Source organism: Cryptotermes secundus, unplaced genomic scaffold (genome assembly GCF_002891405.2).
Source record: "Cryptotermes secundus unplaced genomic scaffold, Csec_1.0 scaffold678, whole genome shotgun sequence".
Classification (NCBI taxonomy): domain Eukaryota; kingdom Metazoa; phylum Arthropoda; class Insecta; order Blattodea; family Kalotermitidae; genus Cryptotermes; species Cryptotermes secundus.
In genome coordinates this window covers 326,836-349,637 of record NW_019742973.1, presented here as the reverse complement: position 1 = coordinate 349,637, position 22,802 = coordinate 326,836, and the positions used below count along the sequence as shown (strand labels likewise).

General features: G+C 40.4%; 3 protein-coding genes across 4 annotated transcripts in view; 1 reads left to right on the top strand and 2 right to left on the bottom strand.

Annotated features, from left to right (window-relative positions):
- Positions 1-67: 67 nt before the first annotated feature.
- On the bottom strand, positions 68-16,692 carry LOC111873631. Of its 2 annotated transcripts, none has more exons than XM_023868529.2 (12): positions 16,398-16,692; positions 12,851-12,977; positions 12,650-12,772; positions 11,808-12,008; positions 9,367-9,549; positions 9,116-9,288; positions 7,010-7,205; positions 5,455-5,522; positions 5,019-5,192; positions 4,546-4,786; positions 4,008-4,256; positions 68-2,648 (listed from the first exon to the last, which is right to left on the bottom strand). In XM_023868529.2, exons 2-12 carry the CDS (start codon positions 12,875-12,877, stop codon positions 1,671-1,673), a joined length of 2,613 nt encoding a protein of 870 aa, XP_023724297.1. In that variant the 5' UTR covers positions 12,878-12,977; positions 16,398-16,692; the 3' UTR covers positions 68-1,670. The 2 variants fall into 2 exon arrangements, with proteins under 2 accessions (XP_023724297.1, XP_023724298.1); XM_023868530.2 differs by lacking the exon at positions 16,398-16,692 and adding an exon at positions 16,208-16,371.
- Positions 16,693-17,263: 571 nt separating this feature from the next.
- On the bottom strand, positions 17,264-18,876 carry LOC111873641 (leucine-rich repeat-containing protein 57). The gene is made up of 2 exons (XM_033755144.1): positions 18,788-18,876; positions 17,264-18,632 (listed from the first exon to the last, which is right to left on the bottom strand). Exon 2 carries the CDS (start codon positions 18,628-18,630, stop codon positions 17,914-17,916), a length of 717 nt encoding a protein of 238 aa, XP_033611035.1. The 5' UTR covers positions 18,631-18,632; positions 18,788-18,876; the 3' UTR covers positions 17,264-17,913.
- Positions 18,876-22,802, top strand: part of LOC111873639 (guanine nucleotide-releasing factor 2) — a 45,434-nt gene continuing 41,507 nt past the window's right edge. The window contains exon 1 of the mRNA XM_023868544.2: positions 18,876-19,106. Within this exon, the coding sequence (XP_023724312.1) occupies positions 19,070-19,106 (37 nt within the window). The 5' untranslated portion in view covers positions 18,876-19,069. The remainder of the gene's footprint in view (positions 19,107-22,802) is intronic.

Genomic DNA, 22,802 nt, shown 5'->3' with positions numbered 1-22,802 from the left:
AGAGGCTGATATTACAGGGTGAGGGATCAATAAAACTCCACTCACACAAACAGAACTGCAGCAAAGCTCGACACATTTTCCCATGTTTATTTTTATCGGAACCTCTTTGCTCTGTACTGACTAGTACAATATTATTACAAAAATTGGCAGTGATATATCTGGTCTAAAAATGCACTGGAATGATATCTTGCAGTTCATACGTATATCCACATGCAGTTCTAAAAAACATTTTTCTGAGCATATCTGGTTCCATTGCAGCCATGTATGTACAGTTTACAATGTTACAAATTTCATACAGCATTTTAAATGCAATTTTGCCCCCCACACACACACACACGCACGCGCGCGCACATACATAATCCAGAATTTTTTTTTTAAACTATTTCATATTCAATCCCTGTAAAAATGCCTTTTTTTTTTTTGTTTCAAGCAGTACCATTGTCACCCTGAAAAGCTTTATTTTCAGTCTTATTTGATAAGTTTTCTGTAATACAGTCTGTCGTAGAAGGCATACTATACTGGCAGTTCACCTCAAGAACACCTGTCATACCAGTAATTCAATACAACTGGGAGAAAGCAACTACTATTCTCAATCTGTCACCAGCTCATTATATGCTAGGCACAGTGCTGCCACTCACACACTACCTTACACTGGACTGCTACAGGAGACATACTGTACATGACACCTTAAATGTACACACACACACACACACACACACACACACAGAGCAACAAATAAATATATACATTTATGAAGTTGATGCCACACCAGGTATGCCTGGATTCAAACAATCTATATTATGGGATGAGTAGCAACATCTGGTGAAGCATCATTAAACCCATGCACAGCAAGCCAGTGCCCTCTCATCATCTAGATCTTGTTCTCCAAATCAACACATACCACCATCTCTGTACGCATTCATATTGTCACACTGCTACAAGAATGGTCTGATAGGCCACTAGGCAACATCATGGCCCTCCTGAATACACACCACATCAGTAACATGATAAGAAGCAGACAGACCTCCTCCCAATATATTGTACATCAATAAACAATGGCTGCAGACTGGGGCAGTGATATTTTAGCATTGGCAGTAATATAATTATGTACAATACTTCACGAATGTTCAGGACTGGGAATTTTGGCATGACCTGACGCACACACAGTGATGGCAGTACCAACCTCTGAAATAAATAAGACAGGAAGAACCAACACAATAAGACAACATACTGGCACATGTAAGGGTACTGCACTGCCCCACAGTGGCTTCCAATTGATCAGAGATTACACAATAAAACGATTACAAAATCTGAATTAAAACCTTTAAAATCCTATCTTTTAAGACACAGTCACTCTACAGCTACACCCCCACCCTCAATTTGTACATCAGAGCAGAATAACAAACATGACATGTGAAGAGACAGAATTCCCAGTCCCAACAAGCAATTAACAATGAATCAGTCAGGTGGGGAAAACGTAAGTCACTGTCTTAGGAAGTGTGCCTCTTACAGGGTTCATTGATTGGAAGATGTAGCCATGGCACAAATGGTTGTAAATGAGTGCAGTCTTGAAGCTGTCTCCATCTACCAGGTAACTGTGAACCAATTTCTTTGCAATGACAATGATCAGACTGACGCCCCAATGAAAGAAAATACTTGTAGATTTATTGTTATGTGGGAGGGCCTTCCCACTCGATTAGATACTGAACTTTCCCTGTTGGAGTTGTTCTCTTTGCCCGAACACCAAACTTTTCTCCTGCAGCGATCCTATTTGCTGCACCAAAGTATATGTTTACTGATGACTTAAGATCATCAAGAGAGATTTCTACTGGATTCTGCTTGACTGGGGAGGATTTTGCTGAAGAGGGCTGAGGTACCATCTTCCTTTCATTTCCCTTGATGCTGTCTTGCCTCTGAGTTGCTCTAAGACGTCGTCCATTCAGAACATAGTCAACACAGCTGCCCACCTGGCCCCCACTTGTACTTGCACTACTCGATGGGCCACTGTTATACATGCTACGCAATGAACGAACAGATGTACTGGCACCTGACCACACGTCTCCAGGCTTCTCAGGGCGGCCAGGGATAAATGTAGCGCTTTTACTGGCCGTCCCTGTGTTTGTTGTCCCATTTGTTGAACTGCCCCTATTGCGTCGATGTCTCCTCCGCTTGACTTCACCATTACGGTCAATCCGGATATCCTTCTCACTTAGCTGCCGCTTGGCAGGTCGGGGTGGAACAGGATGTGTGAGAACAGGAGTCAAGGGTAGTGGAAGCGTAATTGGGCTTGTATTTAGAATACTGGGAGCCGGAGCAGTATTAAACAAGCTGGCAGTCACATTCAACCCATTAGGTGCCGACAAGAGCTCCGTTAAACTACGAAACGGATTATTCTTACCTTCAAAATCCTTGGGAGGAGGAATGAAAGAGTCGAGAGTGCCCCGAGAAGAGGTTTCATCCCCACTTGTGTCACCAGGAGTGGTAGGAGGTGGGAAGGGGACGGAATTGGATGAGGGGAGAGCTGGCGTAGCAGACCGTCCAGGTCCTGCAATAACTGGAACAGCAATACTTGGCATTACTGGCTGCGGCGTATCAGGTGCAGATGAGGACGGAGGTGTTGGTGGCAGATCTTGGGTACTCTTCTGGCTCTGCAATGTAATTGGGATACTGAATTTGTTGGCAAGAAAATTCAAGGTAGGGTTAATGTAAACTGGCATAGTAAAGACCATTATGTGACATTCAGCAAGAATTACACAACAGTTCTCATGGTTAATTCCAAACAGAGTTCTTTTGAAAAGTACCAAGGCAGTAGACACCTTTTGTAAGAAGCTCACAGAGTTGAATTACCATACTTCAGACTAATACGAGCTACATGTTAGGGGTTCTCAAACTTAACACTGCGACCCTCAAGTTTCTGCAGTTGGTGAAAAGTGCAGTGTTCCACATTGTTGCAAGTCTCCATCACACAGTAACAGTACAAACCTAAATTACTTTAAAACCTCTAAGAGTATTGTGCAGTCATGCAAAGTGCAGAATTTTTCACCATATGCTGCTTCATTTTCCAAAAGCTTGCCGACTTACAAAAACTGTGCGTGCATAAAACTGTATTTTAATGGTTACCAATGAAATGGTTTAATGAGACGCACGAGAAGAATGAAATTTAAAATTGTACCTCGAGAGAAAATTCAAATTACTACTTGCAATGATGAAGCATAAAAACACTTATGCCACAATAACATATTGCCTGCTGCATTTTCTTTCTGTGGACCTAACTTAAAAGAATTTCAAAGTGTATGCAAAGTTGGCAGTTTATTACTTTCCAGACAGTGTGGTCTTTTGGCATGTGACAGCATGGTGTCTGGTACAAAGTTACTGATGTTTGCAAGGCACAAACTGCCTGAAGTAATCCAAATAGGGGATGTGGCTGAATATAAAGATGGGAGAAAGGAAATAAAGTCACAGAGGATGGGAACAAAAGGAGTGCTGTATGACAGACCAAAGGGAAGTTACAAACACCAGTAACTGCCTTTCCCTGTACATGATTCTGACTGGTTACTCCTATCCTCTGAATCTCAAGACAGAAGCAGTATGTGCCTTCTAACACACCTTGCACCACTTGGGAAGTACTGAGATTTTGAACTCTGGCCATCATCTAATAATCTAAACAACAATCTCTCAGGAACCGAATCCGTTTCCATCCTCAGGCGAAAGGAACTAAGCACTCTGTGGGATTCATTAGAAGGAGCAGATCTCAGTCAATGGATTAAATGCTGGAACTCTTTAGCAGTGGTAATTTAACACTAAAATTAACCGACTCTGGATCATTGGAGCTTAACGTTAAACAAGGGAAAAAATTAAAAAATCAAGGACCATCAAATGAGGGTGTTCCCGTACTCAGTTTACTACAGAGCCTCATTACACATATAATTACAGAGCATCAGCATTTCTGTGGTTTCCCAGATAAAGTGGGGAGCAGATTCTCCCTTAAAGTGTACACACATACTTACAGTTGCTATTGCATTTTTGAGCAGTTTCCGGGCCTTGCGAACAGTGAATTCCTTGGCTTGGCCATCTGCCTGTTGACGCTTGTACCGCCTCCTTTTCAGCAAATGCTCTTTGTGGGATGAATTATTCGCTATGGATCTGAACCTACGTCGAAGCAGTGCTTGCTGCATGCTCAGTCGACTGGCTGGGGGATATGCAGTTGACTTCTTCACAAAGCCACCACTGCAGTACTCGGAGCTCTTGATGCACACCTGGCCACATTGAGCAGTGTTATAAGTGAATAGGCAGGATAGAAAGTAATAAATGATGGGAAGCTGGCTGCACACTTGGCTGCTGACTTGTGCTAAGTTCTCTTCACAAGAGAATGCATGCTTTATACTGGGAAGTGACGTAAAATGGTTCAAGATAAGAGTAAAAACTGACGGCCATAGTCTAGTGACAAGCAGAACACTCTGCAGTTTTCTTCTGTTACACACAAAGGGGCAGAATGAGGCCAAATACCAGAAAGTGGACAGATCTTTGCAACATCAGTCAGTGTACCTTGTCGCCTGTGATGGGAATGCTGTTTGGCCGACTACTGATCTTCAACAGCTTAAGTCCCATTGGAGGGTCTGACAACCCATTGCTGCGGTTGTGGCTCTCGAGCATCAGTCCCATGGAGGATGACACACTGCCCATCATACTAGGATCCACAGCACTCTTCATGACACTCGAGTGGCCATTTAGAACGCCATCAGTGCGGAAACTTTTACCAAGCTGACACTTGCCTGATACAAGTGAACTAGAAAAGAAGAGAGAACAAACTTCACCAAAACAAGTGCACTTTCTCTACGAAGAGATAACAGGCCCACAGAATTTAACAGCCCCCTTCTGTGCCATTACTTCTCCAGCCAACTGAAAATAACATGCCAATAGGTTATTACAGATGAACTTTTCTTCAGAAGCAGTAAAATATACAAGCTAATATTGCATTGTGGAAATAGAAGATAAACATGGCAATTCAAAAGACACACCTCAGTGAGGGTGGCAGGAATTTTAGTCGCTTATTCCCGAACCACAACTCCTTGAGCAATGCATCACTCACTGGGCGGACACTGGGCAAGCTAAAGGATGGAGCATGAGGGGGCAGCCGTACACGCAGGCCCCAGATTGTGGTGCGCTTCTTTATCTCCCTGCCACATTTGAACCTGCAATCCGACACAGAGAGGTATGGGTAAGAAGACTTGCAATGGAATGAGGAAGTGATGTACAACACGGTACGGGGTCTGAATTGTTCAATGGCCATCTGCAGGGGAAAGTGCCAACATTAGACACTCACAACGACAAATAACAAACTGGAGTACCTTCTGGATTCAAGCTCTTATGCCAAAATGTTTCAATTATTGAAGTGGCAAAGGATATGTGATGCCAACAGCTCTTTGCTCTTTCAGAACAGAGACCACAACTCACCTATTCCTGTTGTTCGTAAGAACGGACAAGATGTTCTCCCGTCTCTCATCCAAGCTAACATCTAGGATCTGGAACAACAACATCAGCTGCTGTAATTCAAACTCCAAAACATACGAACACTTCACCTTTCAAATTACGTCTAAATAAAATTAGTAACAAATGTGGTGAGGGGGCAAAAATCTCACACTCAACACAAACTCAAAGATCAAGTCTGTTGTCTGGCCACTAAATTACAGTGAATATACAACTGGAATTATACTGCAATGTTTGACAATGAGATTGCAATAAATAATGTTAGAATGCCGGCACACAAGAACATTCTTTGTCCCATTCCTTTAACTCATCCCAGGGCCTCTGATACCAAGAACCTAACTGTTCTGTAAAGTAAAAAATTTTAAATTAAATTTCCTTAGTGGGGGGTGGAGTCCGACTGGGTCCACTCAGCATGGCGGCCACTGATTGGCCTACTGTAGCCTGTCCCAGGTGATTATGATGATGGAGAATTTGGTGTAATTAAGATTGGCGGGGAAACTGAAGTACTTGGAGAAAACCCGCCCCAGCGCCACTTTGTCCGCCACAAATCCCACTTGACCAGACCTGGGATCAAACATAGGCTGCCATGCCATGGTGGGAATTCAAACAAAGTAAGTAAAGGTATACTGGTAACAGGCCATTGAGGCCAATAGGGTTGTGACATGTTGAGGTTCCCACATATTCTAGATCGGCTCACAGATGACGGTAAGGCTCTCAGCCTTATGCGCTGGCTGCCCTTTACACCCAAGAATATTACAAGAATATTGCTGGTACTCATTTCTGGAAGGATTAGGTCAATTGAAAAAATCCACTTCATCAAAATTCAATCCCGTGACCTTCGGCTCGTAGCATAGAGCCTCAACCAACTACGTTACCACGTACATGGAGTTTGAAATATTAAGAGCAAACTTGTAGCAGACACGGAAGTTCTGTGAATAAGCTTTTGACAGTCTGCAAAGATAGTGTGGCCACCAGACCCACTGCTAGACAATGGCAGTGAAACAAACTGTTCTAGGCCAAATTAACAATGTCATTCGACCAGGAGTATGCATTTCTGTACAAGTGCAAATTTCATGTTAAAATTATGGCTGTTTGGGATGTGACGCTATGCAGTCCGGTATACCGTATCAAACCTCTGGAAGAACATACTACTTCCCTCTTCAGGGTAGAAAACTGACAATGTAGGCAATGTTCCCTCTACAAGTACGTATCATCCTATCAGCCCGCATGGTCTCATAACCCACAAAACCACAATACTCTGCTGAGGGAGTACCACCACACAGTGATCGTCATTATGTCACCATTATGAAGTCACTCGTTTGTGTTTTAAACACATGGCACAAACCAAAATCATCATACTGGAGATTGTACTGAATTTTCTTTCCATGAGGTTGCCTAGTCAAGGTATGACATATCATCAGAGAATATGAATCTTCACCATGAAAACCTCAAATCTCTCAAACTAACACCATCTCCACATGGTTTAGGCAGCAATCAAGGTGAAAATTTCACTACAATGTACCTTTGGTGGTAGCTGAAAGGCGTGCCAATTGTCATTCACGTACGGAATGATAACTGTGTCCAAATCATAGTACTTCTTAGTATTGAAGATGGTCAGATTGAATAGAGCCAGATGCACTATGTCAACCCACTTCATTTCCAGACGACGAACAAACTCCTTTCCGTAATTACACAGGGAACATACAAATACATAAAACCTGCAAACACACAATAATGCCTTTTGCTCATCAACATCATTTTATTTCTGATATTTCTAAGTAGTTCACAGCATCAAAAACACTTCTTCGGTACATCCAAAAGGGTTTACAGATTTGTATATATTTACAGGAATTGCACTAATACTCATCAAATCAACTGCAACAATAGTGATATTTATGGTTCATTTAATGACGGTTTTCAGTGATTCTGATTACAGATCAGGATGATCAGTTAACAATGAAATGGAAGGGACATGAAGGGGAGTGTTTGTAACCTAATTTGAGGTACCAACCCAGTATCTGCCTGGAGAACCTGAGGAAAACCAACAAAAATTATCATGGTAATCAACAGTTCCAGCAGACTCAAATTATGCATGTCCTGAATATAAATCAAAATCATTATCACTTCAGCCAATGTGCTTGGTGCATGATATTTCTACAGATATTGTGCAACATATCTCTTATTTGCACTTTATACTTTATTACAACAGCAACTTCCTCTACCCACTGCCTGCTAATGCACAAATGCATGCAGCACGCATAGACCTACTTCACACTGACACTCTGAGCCCTGCCTTTCTGATGTGTACACTGTCCTGGTACGTGGCCAATCTAAACCACATGAAGAAAATTCCTACCGTCAGCTTTACACATACAACATGAAAATTTTAAAAATAATAACAGATTAATATCTATTCTATATATATGTCAAACCTTTAAACGGTAAAATATTGTGGTGTGTTGCTAGGCAACAAGCGCAAAATAAGCAACTATACAACAGTGGCAATCACATGGGAACCCAACAGACATGAATGCAACAACTGCAAAGGAACAGAGAAACAGGGTTTTCTGTGCACTCAGTGCCAAGGTCTTATATGCAGGACACATTAGTGAGGAGTTAGATAACCTCTGGGGTTCTGCCATTGCGAGCTGTTGCTGTTAGAAGCTGGTAGTTGAGGCACGGGGACAGTTTGGCAACCCAGAGGAAGGGGACATCCACCATTGGAAGCTGTTACCAAGCAACGGCTAGTGAGGGGTCTAACAGACTGCGAAGAACTAGTGCATCCTGCAATGATTTGTGAAGTGTAGTTACAAGTTGTAAAAGTTCAATGAATCCAATCACTGATCCAAACCCTGTCTACAGTTACTCAATCACGTGCTGATATCATCCCCAAAATAAGAAAAACTAAATAAACAACTAAAAAGTTAGAAAAAACTTCTTTAGCACCATTTCGTTTTACGTGGGATGACCGACGCAGTCTTGTTCCTCCTTTCCGAGGAGCAGACGCTAATCACAACAGCCAAGCATACTGTTAGTTCCTTGGAACTCTAGCCATGGTAGAGGGGTTATGCCATCTCTCGCGGAGCTGGGGGAGCAGTCATATCAGCTTACGTCAGTGTGGGTACTACCAGTTTGGAATGTAGCGTCTTGGAGTGTGGTTAGGTGTATAGTACTACACCTGGTCTCCGTAGGCAATGTTATCCACTCAGTGAGTAGCTCTGAACGTCACCATAGCAAGCATATAGTTTCATGTGCTCCACAACAGTGTTTACCTTCCTCCACGGCTAAGGTTACGAGGCACTGACTATACATGGCATTCAATGCTGAAGGCAGTTACTGAGCTGTCTGCATATAGAACATTCAACATATTATTATTGTTTTACTGCAATTGGGTGTTCACCCTGTGGCACCACAAATTATTCCTTCTTTCTTAAAAAAAGACTGTTCATATCGCTCTTCCACTGAAAGAGGTACACACAGAAACAATAATGTGAAATGATTTGACACCTAGCGACATCTTCACTTACTAAAAGAGCTACAGCATTCATCTGCGCAGTTCACCCTGTCATATGATGAACACTGACTTTTGCAGGAATATTAAATTAAGGGGATGTTATCAGGCCAGTACCTGTCACCACAGTACAGAGGATACTGCAAGCACTTGATACATTTCTCGTGGAACCACTGCCTGCAGCGGCCACACTGCAGCATCTGCATGAACCAGTCTCCATCCTTCCCACAGTAGCAGTACCGTTGTTCAATGTTGCTGCGGTGGCTCTGGTCCCATGACAGCTCATCAGGCTGCAACAGCAAGCTGTCATGACAAACTCCTCTCCATGACATACAAGTTATCTTGGATGAACTGCATTCCCAACTTACATCATAAGGTAACTTGTTCTTCTCGATCTGCACGCTAGGGGGCTCTGGCCGGGGGCCACACATCTTGCGAATGCTCTCTTTTCTGGCTACCTTGCTCTCCCTGCCCTTGCCCGGCATGCTGTCCAAGCAGCGCTTACATACCCAATGTGCTTCTGGTTTCGTGCTCTCTTTTGATATATGGGGCTGGAAAGCAAGAAATAAAACACACAGGTCACATCTGAAGCCATCACAAAGCAAGGAGCATGAGCCAGTACACAATCCCACGGAAATGTGTAAAGGGGGAAGTTTGTGCCCTCTTTCGTTAGAAAGAAACTGCAGCAATAGTTCTGATAACACTGAAATTGATGCCTTTTATACCACAGTTTGAATCACACACAACTTTCTCCCAGGCATTAATTACCAACAGAGCATGTTGCAAACAAATCAAAATGTCCAAAACAGATGATTGTATCAAGTATATGCCATTCAGACCCAGCATGCAGGAATACATAATAAACATGCAGAGATTATTCCCCTTCTACAGCTGACCATTAAAGTTTTGATTGTGATATATCATAATTACTTGTTTTATTCAAGCCTCTGCATAAATCACTCACCCTCTATTTATGTTGGAAAATAAAAACACATTAATCCATAAATATTTCACACATTCCATTTAATGCACTGAAGATTCCAACGACTTGATGAATTCAACTTCTGACCGCATTTCAAAATACTTAATGGTTAGACAAGGTCTGACAACAAAGTTCACGAACTCACCACCATGCTTGCCGTGGCAGCAGTGGACAGAAACCTCAGTATGGTTTGATAATGTTGGCATATCACCGTTTCACAGCTGTGTTGTTGTTGATCTGAGGCAGTCTCTTTCTGAGTGGTGTCTACTATTGTCTGAGTGTGTTTCGGTGTGCTGTCACGAGAATGTCAGTATGAACATTAAATTTCTTGTTAAAGTTGGCAAGAGTGGAAGCGAAATCGGAGAGGTGTTAGTGCAAGTTCATGTGGATAATGATATGAAGAAGACAGCAGTTTACAAGTGGGTGACATGTCTTTCTGAGGGAAGAGAAAGTGTCACTGACGAAGAGAGATCAGGATGGCAAGCAACAAGCAGAACTGAAAAGCTGCAAAAGTTGATCAAATTGTACATGAAAATTGTTGGCTCATTGTCAGGAGCTTAACACAGTGAGCAAACATCAACAGAGGAGGCACAATAGATCACTGTGGTCGCGGTGCAAGGGCCAAGAAGGCCCACCCCTTATACATTCAAACATCGACAGAGAAACAGGAAAATATTAACTGAAGATCTTGACATGAGGAAGATGAGTGCAAAAATGGTCCCAAAGGACATGCTCACACGGCAGTGTCTGTGAGGGAGTTTTTAGCTAGTAAACAAATAACTGTGCTGGAACACACTCCCTATTCAGCGGATCTAGACCCAATGACTTCTTTTTGTTCCCGAAGATAAAGGAAATAACTTAAAGGAAGACATTTTGATGACACTGATGACATCAGGAGTTAATACAACAGGAGCTCTGAAGGCCATTCTACAACACCAGTTCCAAAATTGTTTTGAACGGTGGACTAGGCGCTGGCATCGGTGCATAGCTTCACAGGGGGAGTACTTTGAAGGCGACCACAGTGATATCCAGCAATGAGGTATGTAGCACTTTTACCGCAATGAGTTCGCAAACTTTGTTGTCAGACCATGTACGAGTATACCCATAGGAACAAGATCCACCAGATGCCCAAAGTTACACTGGAAGGATCAACTTATTTACAGAGGAACAGAATGGGATGTAAGGTCCAAACCTTGAGTTTTGTGGCTGCGATAATGATGATTTCACTGACAAAAAATTAAACACACCATTTGACACATTCAGTGTTTGTGGGCTAAGCTCTGAAACTTTGCACTAATTATTATGTGGTATATTATAAAAAAATAGAAGTTCTAGGAAGAACTAATTGCCTACCACGTAAAAAACAAAACCTCCAACAATTCCTCATTGCCATGGGAATGTGTTTACTGAGCCACTGCCTAGCAATGACATGAGGATACACAGACAGACCCACAGACTCTCCTTAGATACAATGCAGACTTCGCAGAAAATGATACATCCAACAATTCTTCTTCTGTTGCATGTACTCGATTCGTTGCCATGGGAATGTGTTTACCGAGCCATTTCCTAGCAACAATGGGGAGGGACACATACAGACACACAGACTGATGGGAGGGATTTGTGAAGTGTGCTGTTGAGATGAGCTCAGGTGCTATGATATTGTGACACACAGACCCACTGCTAGGCAATGACGTAGTAAACACAATCCACAGTAACGAATACAAATAACAGCGGATATTCATTCTGTGTGGTCCAACCTGCAGAGTGCATGAATTATGATAGTAAATACAGTATGGCACAGGGGTAAATATATGTGTATACACTTACCTGGTGACACAAATGGTGATATCCACGACTGCACTTGTCACAGACAATGATCTCGTTGTCTGTCTTTGGCTGAGACTTCTTGCAGATGACACACAGCAGATCAGACTCCGGCAGTGTCAGCTTGGTGAGATCTTTAAATGAGGACCAACTATCTGTATCATCCCCGAACTTAATCAAGCACTGCTCCGTGACCAGGTCCACCTGAAACAGAAATGCCTACATTTGAACATCAGACTTGAAAACCTCTAAGTTACAACACTTCCCATACCGTGACCACTTAAGACACATATTGTTATAAAATGAACATAACAAAATCATATTCTTCAGCATCTCTCATAAACTAAAAATGTCTGATTATTATATCATCACAACTCTTGCATCAAGCAACACCCTACATGAAAACAAAGCACAAAAATGTAAACATATATCACCACTGTTAACTTTATATAGGGAACAACTGAAGCAGTTCCTTAATCACAAAAACCTTACACTTGACGATGGTCAGTTAGGCCAAAACATGCAGTGTCAATAAAGAAAAATGAGTGAATAGTAACAAATGTTGCATGTAGATGGCATAAAAGCAAAATGCAAAGTCAGATCTGTGCAGTGCAACAGGATGCTGCAATATAACATTATGAACTGAAAGACATTTCAATCTTTCAGTTTGTATTTGAAAGAAATTTTTTTTTCAGTCCAATGCAATGTGACGTGACTGTACATCAAACTGCATGCAGTAACACTCTAAACTAGTCACTCCCCTTCCACTCCTGCCTATGGGCATTACGAGGGAGGGCATGCCACAGCAAACGACCATTCATGTGTCATGAGGGCTCTGGGCTCACCTCTACTATAGTTCCTAAGTAGAATTGTCCATCCTTGCGTTGGAGCACGTCCTCCCCTTCGCTGAACCCACTCCGTTCTTTGGTGGTGCTATCTGGTGCAGCAGGACTTTCCTCTGTTGATTCCTGCACCACAAGATAAACATTAGCTAAGCATGCAGTCACTGCTGCATGACTTAGAGCAAAGCACACAACTGCACTTACCTTCTTCCCTGCACCCTGCATGGACATCGTAGATGGGACTCGTGCCACCCGGCTCCACAGCCACACAAAGAGATTCACGCTGCACCCCTCCAATCCAGGCTCAATCAAGGGCTGATTGGCCTCAAATCTGAAGTAACATAACAGTTCACAGCACACTGAACTAGCAATTCACAAGACATCTTGAGGGCAGAAGTGATCCCTGAAGATGAAACCTGTAGGTTCCTCTGAAACTCACTAGAACCAATCCATGAGACTACATGGCATCATAGTTAAGTCCATTATTTACTACTGCTGACTGAATAAAATATATTAGAATTATTGTCATCAGTAGTAAATGTGTCAAACTGTAACTGCAAGCACTTAGTGTAATTCTCTGCAATGACTAAAAATGAAAGTGAAAAACCCACAACTGACCAGTGCTCCAACTGCCCCTCAAATTGTATACTACCTTAGTTTTAATACGCCTATCCAAGAATCTTCTGCCTACAGCAGTCAAGAAATTCTGACGCCTTCCTTTTTTTTTTTTTTTGTTGCTGCTGGACATTAAACAAGTCCAGACAGAAAAGTGATTACTGTGCTCCAAGCAGTTTGGAACATACTGCTTGGAGCACAGTAATCACTCCACCTCCACATATCTCTGCAGAACCAAGTCTGTTAAGCATTTAATTTCACTAGAAATACAAACAGGTGCAAATGTTTGCAGAAACTAACTTGATGTTCTGATAGGCGGGATGGGCCTTACCATTGTTACCTCTGAATTAGCCTTCCAACAGATGTTCTTGGCTATATTCTGCATATATTTATCCACCACTAACATAAGGGATGTGAATACTACAATTGTTGTCATCTGGGATGTGATATCATGTAGTCTGTCATATGACTACCAATATTTCAAACAAAACATACTGCCTTTACCTTCAGGTAGCTATCTGACACACTGCTAATGATCTACCAAACAACATCACATCACATCCTTAATTTCTTCACCATCTCTCCAAGAAATACATCCAGTTCAGCATAACACACTGATTCGATTACACTAAAAATAAACTCAACATCGCGTAACCACCATATTTTGTATTCCTTTGGTGGAGTTGTGATTTGGGGACCCCTGGCTGTGATGATACAACCCTCAATTTGAATCAAAGACTGAAGATCTTCACTCTCCACTTTATCGTCACTGAAGGGTGCAAACGTGGCCAGGAACACTGTGACAGTGGAATACAGCAGGCAACATGCCTAGCCAACACACACAACAGCCATTGCTGTTTGGAAGCAGACAGCACTGATATCACTCTTGTCCAGATTGGTGTCCTACTACTTCAACATTTTCATTCAATATACATTTCAATTACCTTGTTACCTTGGCATCACAGCTCTTGAAATTAACATAAATATAATACAATTCACTCAGGCACATTGCTTCATTTTAAATCAATCTCATCACAATTTTAAATGTCTTCATTTCCAGTGCTGCTTCCCATCCTCAACATGCTACCCACCCTAACATCTTGTTTTCCCACTGGGCAGACTTCAAAGGCTGCAGGACATTAACCCCTTTATCCTGCAGCAGAACTCCATCCCATGCCACTTTGCAAGGCCTATATACCATGTTTAGATGAAATGCCCTGTCACACAATCATCCCCCACACAAATTACAACACTCACAGTAAGTCTGCAATTATATAACATGCTGTATGTTGATTTTAGTCACTTTCAGAACCATATGGCACACAGCAGCTGATAATTTTCCATTCCCAAGAATGCCAGTTGCTGAGAGACTTCACTTCAGAGAAACTGAAACCTGACAGGAACGTCTTTGAGCAGCATAAAGCCATTTTATCTTGGTCTGAAATACTGGCCAACCTACTGCATGTGTCAAATTTTGTACCCCTTCGCCAAAATACCATGCATTATTTTGAAAAGGTGTGGGATTTGAGACAGGAATGTGAATGGTCCCATGTGCATCATGGCAAGTGTGTGTCTGTGGAGGTCCATGCATCCCACTTCAAAGTGTGACACATGAACATCATAAACAATAATTTTCACCCACATAACAACACCCTCACTCACTTCTCCTCTGTTAATAATCAATTCCACATGTTCATGATATGAAGAAGCAGGCAAACAAAACCAAATGGCATCCACTGTAGATAATTAGACAAAGTGGCTAGGACACACATGTGGCAAAGCCTGCCACACCTTCACCTCACTCACTTGCTAACAGAATGTTCTTAAAAAATGTGTGGAGCCATTCATATTCAAGACAGACTTGATGATATTAATGCCTGAACAACCAGAATAATTAATTTAACAAAATGAATTGGCATTCTAACAACACTGATTTTGCCTTCCACAAAACTTAAAACAGCAATAACATTTCACATGGTCTTTTCTACACGCAAACATTATTCCAGAAGTTACTACCAAGCACACAATAAATCTGACCTCAAATACTCAGAACACGTGACCTCTAAGCTCTGGGAACATGATGGCAAAACAGACACACAACCCACTTGCAATTTCTTTCTACTCGTGCTGGTGCCTATTATGATGCTGACTGTAACATCCTACACTTTAAGGAAATATTTGATTTGCATCAAAACTGTGAAATATTTCAACATTACATGATACCTAATAAACTAATTAAGATATTCACTGCACTGACAAGCTGGGAATAAAATCTCACACAAAGAGTTTGTACTGTAATCTGCCAACTGGAGGAGGTGCACAACACTAATGAAATGTAAACAAGAAGCTATTAAAAGAAGTACAAACATGATTGAAATCATGGGGCATTCAGTCTTGGTTCTTCTGCATAAATTCAATAGCCTTGCATCTCCATTCGACTTTGCTGTTCAGAAACGAATGGCAATACACCAAAAGGCTTCAACTCTTCCCAACAATAAAAAAAACACATATAGCTTATAATCCTGTACAACTGTGTATCTAAATCCACCATACAGAGCACAATTTTCAGATATTATGTACACATTTAGAAGCACTCAGGCTGCACAAAAATAGCAATTTCCAAACAGAAAATAAAACCTAACAGAAACAAACTGGATTCCATGTAGCTACGACCTGAAGATTTTAACATATTTAATATGTGCTGTATATGCAAACACAACACAAAGCATATTATAAGAAAACCGCTGAATTGTAAAGTCTGTAAACTAAGGCACTAATTTTCGAATGTAGACTAGTTCCTTAATTTCAGAAAATACATGGTCTATTTAACATCCGATGAAGAGAAGGGCATTGCAAAAATACAGTCTCCGTACATCCTCAATATTATGTGTAAAATATCTACTTTACTATTATTTCTAAGACTACTTCGGTATTAAAAATATTTACGTATGTGAAAATGTTGCAAGGCCTACATTCTTCTCTTCAACTTGGTTTTCAGTCGCCAAAAACAAACTCCGCTCCTTACGAGATATTTGAATTAAAATAAAACTCTTGTACCCTTCCAAAGTGAAATGATTTTCTGAAGATCACGCGGTGTTCTCGTAATTACATTTTGACTGTATCGAAAATTAATTACCCTTAATCAATGAGATTCATCCACACAGGTTCCTTTCTTCTTCATTATTGAATGTCAGCCATATTAGGCATAAAAAACTGAGTGCACGAGCGCGACGCGCGGCAAAACGAACTTTTAAGTTTCTGTGCTAATACAATATTTAAGGTTAAATTATCCTCACATATGCATTCTAAAACATTATTAAAAGATTCATAGAAGTATTTCACACGCCAAGAGAACCAATTTCTGCCAAATAAATACATACAAAGGGGCTAAATGAGGAGTAAATTCAAAACTTGAAATGCACCATCTTGAAGGAGATGTCTTACTACGAACGTCAATTGACAACCACTTGGTTGGCATTCAAAATTTCATACGTAGAACATAATCTAGATGCAACAAAAACAATGAAATATTCATATTAAATATCATTTATTTCCACGTTTCTACTGCAGATATAATTAATTCACGTCGTCTTCAGTAATGAGCCTTACTGAACTTCCGGAATTGAACGTCGTTTGTCTGGTAACGCAATGTGTTAATCGACTGCACTTAGCAGGTCGGTACCAACATAAAAATGTAATTACGTTACCATGTATAAAAGGTATGCGATTGTCCATTCACCTACCACTGCTTTAAATTATATTTATGGAATGTGGTTCCACTTCAACAAGCTTTCTGGCACACTACAAAAAAAAAATTAAAAATTCAAATGAAACTAACACCAAGGCATTGATCCATCTCCACTCCCATACTCAATTACTTGGGGCACCATTTTTCCACCATCACACTGTGTGACTTTTAAATACATAAAGCAATGTAATACCAGATTTTGGCCAGAACTGGAACCACCTCATTTTCACGCCTGACCCTTTGAATTGTCTCAATAATCATAAACTCAAAATATTTTATTACATGTTCATATACACAGATAGCGTAACAATTATCTAACATTGTTTTATACTGCTCAACAACATTCAGTTACTGTAGAAAATTCAGTGAAAATACACACTTTTCTGATACTGTGGAAATGTTAGTTCAAGGGCTTATTATAAACAGCAATAACATATTACTTTAAATTCAAAAGGTATATGACCATATTCTTAATTGAAGCCTTCACATCTTTCTTGCTAGTGCACTGATTTAGAATGTTCTTGATTGAAGCATCTGAAATCACCACAACAAATCACACCTATTCTTGAAGTGGGGCAAGAATCATAATTTATTTGGGTATCTCTTCAGTCAACGGATGCAATTCATACTCCGTAAAAAACAAATGGCAGTTGTAACAAAATACATATAGATATATGTGGCTTACATACTCAGTACAGTATATAAAGTGATGTATGAAAATACAAACATATTGAACAAGTCAAATGTTTAAATGTTAAAGTGGTGGTGGTGGTGATGTAAACATATTCAGTACCATCACACAAATTTTGCAGTTGAAATTATCCATAAAATGGAATCATATGGTGCATACAAACTGTGTTACTGTATAGTAAAGACATTGTTGAATCCTCATCTATAATTACTTTTAAAACATCTTTTTCTTAACTGCTGTATATCTCTCCATGTATTTGTCATAGCCCTCTGCTTCAGTGAAACTCTTCATGTCAAACAGATTTCCCTCAAGGGCCAGAACAGATATCTTAGAATCTGTCAATATTCTTGAACTAATAGCAGCCAACTGAAGGCAATTTTCTTCTAACCTCAAAGTCTTTAGTCGGGGGCAGTCTGCAATATTTTCAGACAAACTTGACACTTGATTTTGATTTAGATTTAATTCTGTAACGTGAATATGAGACACACCTGCAGGGACCTCAGTTATTTTATTTTTTGATAAATCCAACACGTCCAAATGTCTAAGTCCACAAAACATAAGTGGAAATTCTGAAATCTGATTGTCACTTACATAAACTTGCTTCAAGTTTGATAGGTTAGACAAGGTGTGTGGTAGGGTTGTCAGTTTATTTGTACTCACAGACAGGCTCTCTAGCTTACTAAGTTCTCCAACTGATTCAGGTAATGAGATCAACCTGTTCTGATTAACATTTAAGTGTTTCAGCATTTTGAAGGACCCAATTTCATTCGGAAATGTAATGAACCTGTTCTCTGACAGGTCCAGAGTACGTAGGAGTGGTTCAAGTTGTTTCAGACTTGTTGGAAATTCAGTTAGCTTTTTCTGCGAGATTTTAAGGACGCCCGTCTTCTTAGCAGTTTCATAATGTTGTTTAAGACCAGAATTCCCCATACCTGTAAAACGACAACATTAAAATATTAATTAAAAGAGAGCACAAACCACTTCCCTCAATAAGATTACGTTAACATACTCGTGCATCATTTAATTTACCCTGTATTTACTCTGCTACATAGATTTCTATATAACAAATACTGATTGCAATACGTACTCTTTCATTAAGTAAGATGTTGGTCTTATTAACCAAAATTTGTACCAATACCTAACGTCTGTCACAGGCGTCACGATCGTCACGATCAGCTGTGGAAACAAAATATTGGCGTTATTTGTTTAAGAACGATTTTTCATACAATAATCTTCGAAAAGATGGCGCAACAGTAGTTACATAGGAAAGATGGGTGACCACCGTGAGGGTAAAGTTAGTAAAATGTAATGATGTGGTTATGTTTAGGACAAACACAAGCTATCTGGTGATACCGAGGGTAGTCCAGTTATGTCAGCAACACCAAAGTCTGATAAAAATGCATCAGGTAGGTGATATAATTTCCAACCCCACCTTGCCGTGCATTGCGTTTAGGTCCTCGCAGCCAGACGATGAAAAAAAGTAGGAAATAAATATTATTAATAAAGCGTATTAACTGGCTCAGTAGTGCGAACTCCTTCTTGAAAAGCAGATAGCCACTCAGCAAAGTTATTGCGTTTTATTGAACCCACAAATTCGTTACCGTGTTTACAAGAGCCCGCCACTGGATTTTGTCAGCCGCATCAATCTAGTCCACACGCACATTGTTTCTTCAGTATCTTTTTTAATATTGTTCTCAAATGTATGCTGATGACTCCCAAGTGGTATCTTCCCAGAACGTCACAGGTTCAAGTCCTGATGAGGTCGTTGAATTTTTTTCAATTGACCTAATCAGAAATGAGTACCAGGAATATTCTTGGGGCTAAAGGGTGGCTGGCGCATAGGGCTGACAACCTTGCCGCCATCTATGAGCCGATTGTCTAGAAAATGTGGGAACCTCAACATCTGTCAACCCTATGGGCCTGTATGGCTTGTTACAGGGATACCTTTACTTTTTTACGTACGAGTCAGTAATAACATGAATTCATGAGCAGCCTGAGGATGTCATAATGTCAAAACTTGAAGCTAGATGTTTCTTTTATTAATTGTTGTCTAAATGGACATAAAAACATTTTTAGTAAACTTTAAGGAAGCATAATTAATTAATGCAATTGGCCATGGTAGTGGAGCAGTCTGAAGTATGCACTATCTTTGCTCCCTTGGAGGCCGGGATTATGGGTTTGAATCCCACTTAGGGCATGGGTGTTTGGTGTTTGTGTGTGTGCGTTTTTTTTTTGTGTTTGCGACGAGCAGATCACCCACCCAAGGAGTCCTACCGAATGTCCAAGATCCAGTAAACTGAAATGAAATGGAGAGTTTTATGGAGGGAGGCCAAGGCCCAAATTGGGGCTGTAGTGCCAAAGGGGGGGAAAAAATAAATACATGCATATTAGCATCCATTTGTCTATATTCATCTAAATTGCAACACTTGTTTTACACTTCAATATATTCCTTAACACTTAACACTACATGTTTCAGCCTCAAAGGGCCATCTTCAGGTGTTTTATTACAGATGTTCAATCAAGACCTTGTTAAAACTGCTACACTGTTTCGCCCTTCCAATTCATTTTAAAAACCACATGCTGCAGTCCTTCAATTAAAACAAGATAAAATTCTTTTATAATTTGTTGTTTCACTTCACTCAGGGTGCGATTTATACCGTTTCAATTTTGCAATAGCACTTTCAAGTTCAAAGGGGCTAGGATCAGGTATTAACGGCTCAGCTGTATGGATTTCTGTCTGCCTAACAGGACTGACCCTATGTACATTCAATAACTGATAGAAGTAGTTCGTCCACCTATTCAAAATGTTATGGGAATCTGCAAGCAGATCACCATTCTCATCCTTCACTAAGTTACTGCTAGCCTGGTAACCCCTCTTAAAGTCATTTATTCCTCTAAACAGGTCTCCTATGTTCTTGTTCTTACTGTTCATTGCGAGTTCATCAAGTTTGTCCTTCAGATATTCCCTCTTTTTGTTCCCGAAATGCCTGCTGCTTTCACGTCTTATATTGTTCAGATTATCCCCATTTAACTCGCTTGGATCCTGTAACCATTGCAATTTGGCCTGCTTTCTTTGATCTAATAATTTTGAGCATCCTTCATCGAACCATGGATTATGCGATGACTCTCTTTGGCAGACATTTCACCACAAACCTAAGAGAGACTATGGAAGAATTTGACATTTACTCTGTGCTCTTGGCAGTATGTACTGTAGGCTGGCTGTTACAGTTATATGCATGTATCTTGATGAGCGTTTTTTGTATGTAATTCGAAGTGTTGCTCCCTCTGTAAAGTTTTATGCCATATTGTGATATTGACAAGGGAAACAGCCATATCCCAGGAGAAGACTTCTGCTTGACTGTTCTCTTAATTTCAGCTTACTGGGGTACATGTGCTCTTAACAACTCTTGCTTCATTGTGTCAGGTTTGATGCTGAAAAATTGTTTCTGTGCCTTCATATCATTTGTTTCTGTGTGACCAATTGTGATAGGGTTCCTTGTGTTTAGCATGTGACAGGAACTTTCCTTCAATTCCGGCAGCTGAATGCATTACAGGTCATGTGATCAACAGCATTCAGCAGTACAGTGACACGAACTTACTTGGTTTATAAATTTTAACTTAAATAACAAAGTTTTAAAAAACTTTAATATACCAAGAAAGCTGCTGTAGTTGTGGAAAAATTGGATTTTGTATATATTGTGCATTACAGACATTGTATGTATATGTGTTTTAACACTCAAAACACCCATTGTGATAGTAGTTTCCAAAAAAGTATTGATGTCCTTCTGAAGATGGTCTATAAGGACCGAAACATGTAAGGGCGTTGAGTTTTCAAGTAGTAAAAACTCCATTAGTCACACTGGATGGAGTTTTGTCTTTGTAGTACTGTGATACATTGAAATTGGCTTGATCTTGCAAGCTGCAAGGAACGTGAATTCCGACATTTATACGATTTGTCAAATGAAGATTTACATAAATTATTAAATCTTCACAAGTGTGTATACTAGCTTATGTAATGCGATTAATGTATTAGTTTGCTCACATCTGCAGCTGTTACCAAGCAAAAGCTTATAGTAGGAACCCATTTCCTTAACATTTTTTTTTAATTCCATCTGTTTTGTATGTGTCTGAAACTTTGTCTGTCACATTAAGGAATGGACATAAATTGAGGGTGTTTGAGAACAGGGTGCTGAGGAGAATATTTGGACATAAGAGGGAGCATAACTCACTAAATATTTATCAGTGTGGAAACTATTTTAAGCAAACGTTGTAGAGTAAAATGAACACAATTTCCATACCCAGTCTTGGTGGCCAGAAAGGAGGGAAGGGTAAGCCAGGCATCTTCGCCCCCCCCCCCAAGATGTTTGGATAAAATAAAAATTGAGAAAAAGGAGGACATATATGAATTAATAATACCAACAATTGAAATTTCTTTTAAATATGGCTTTGTCTGTGTTTCAAATCTGGGGTGATCCATAAAAATATTTGGAAACGATGTAAATATAAGTCGTTTTTAAAGGGCTCAGACAGTGGTATGTGATACTGGGTATTACTGAATTGTTGGTCGTTGTCTGTCGTCTAGTATTCTAAAAGACACAACATTTTGGGAACTGAATGTTTCACTTGAGGTTGGAAACATATCCAGTTTCCAAAATGCAGTGTGTTTTAGAGTACTGGCCGATGGACTAAGCCAACAACTCAGCAGTGCTGAGGCTTAAACAGAAGTTTGTAAGCAAATATTCTGGCTGCCCCCATTTGATGGCACCCATATGCTCACTACACTTTTTTCTGTAAATCTTAACAGTTTTCAAGATATTTATTCTGAAGAGAGTGAGTGTGCTAGAATTGTTCGACTCTGCCAACATTTCGTACTTCGTTTAAACTGGGGTACCTAAGTTGCAGGGGCACGCGGTAGCATAGTGGTTGATGCAATATGTTGCAAGCTGGAAGATCACAGGTTCCATTCCCGATGAGGTCATTGGCTTTTTTTCAGTTTACCTAATCCTTCCAGCCGCACTATGGCCCCGGGGTCGATTCAGCCCATAACAGAAACGAGTACCAGGAATCTTCTTGGGGGGGGGGGGGTGAGGGGGGGCGGTGCA

Bases quoted from the DNA above. Each gene is read 5' to 3' on its own strand.
- LOC111873631 (XM_023868529.2), bottom strand. From the start codon at position 12,877: ATGTCCATGCAGGGTGCAGGGAAGAAG. The intron at 5,193-5,454 runs GTGAGTTGTGGT...GTCGGATTGCAG, and splicing joins CTTACGAACAACAGGAATAG to GTTCAAATGTGGCAGGGAGA. The intron at 4,787-5,018 runs GTGTGTCTTTTG...CTTCTTTTCTAG, and splicing joins TTCCTGCCACCCTCACTGAG to TTCACTTGTATCAGGCAAGT.
- LOC111873641 (XM_033755144.1), bottom strand. From the start codon at position 18,630: ATGGGGAATTCTGGTCTTAAACAACATTATGAAACTGCTAAGAAGACG.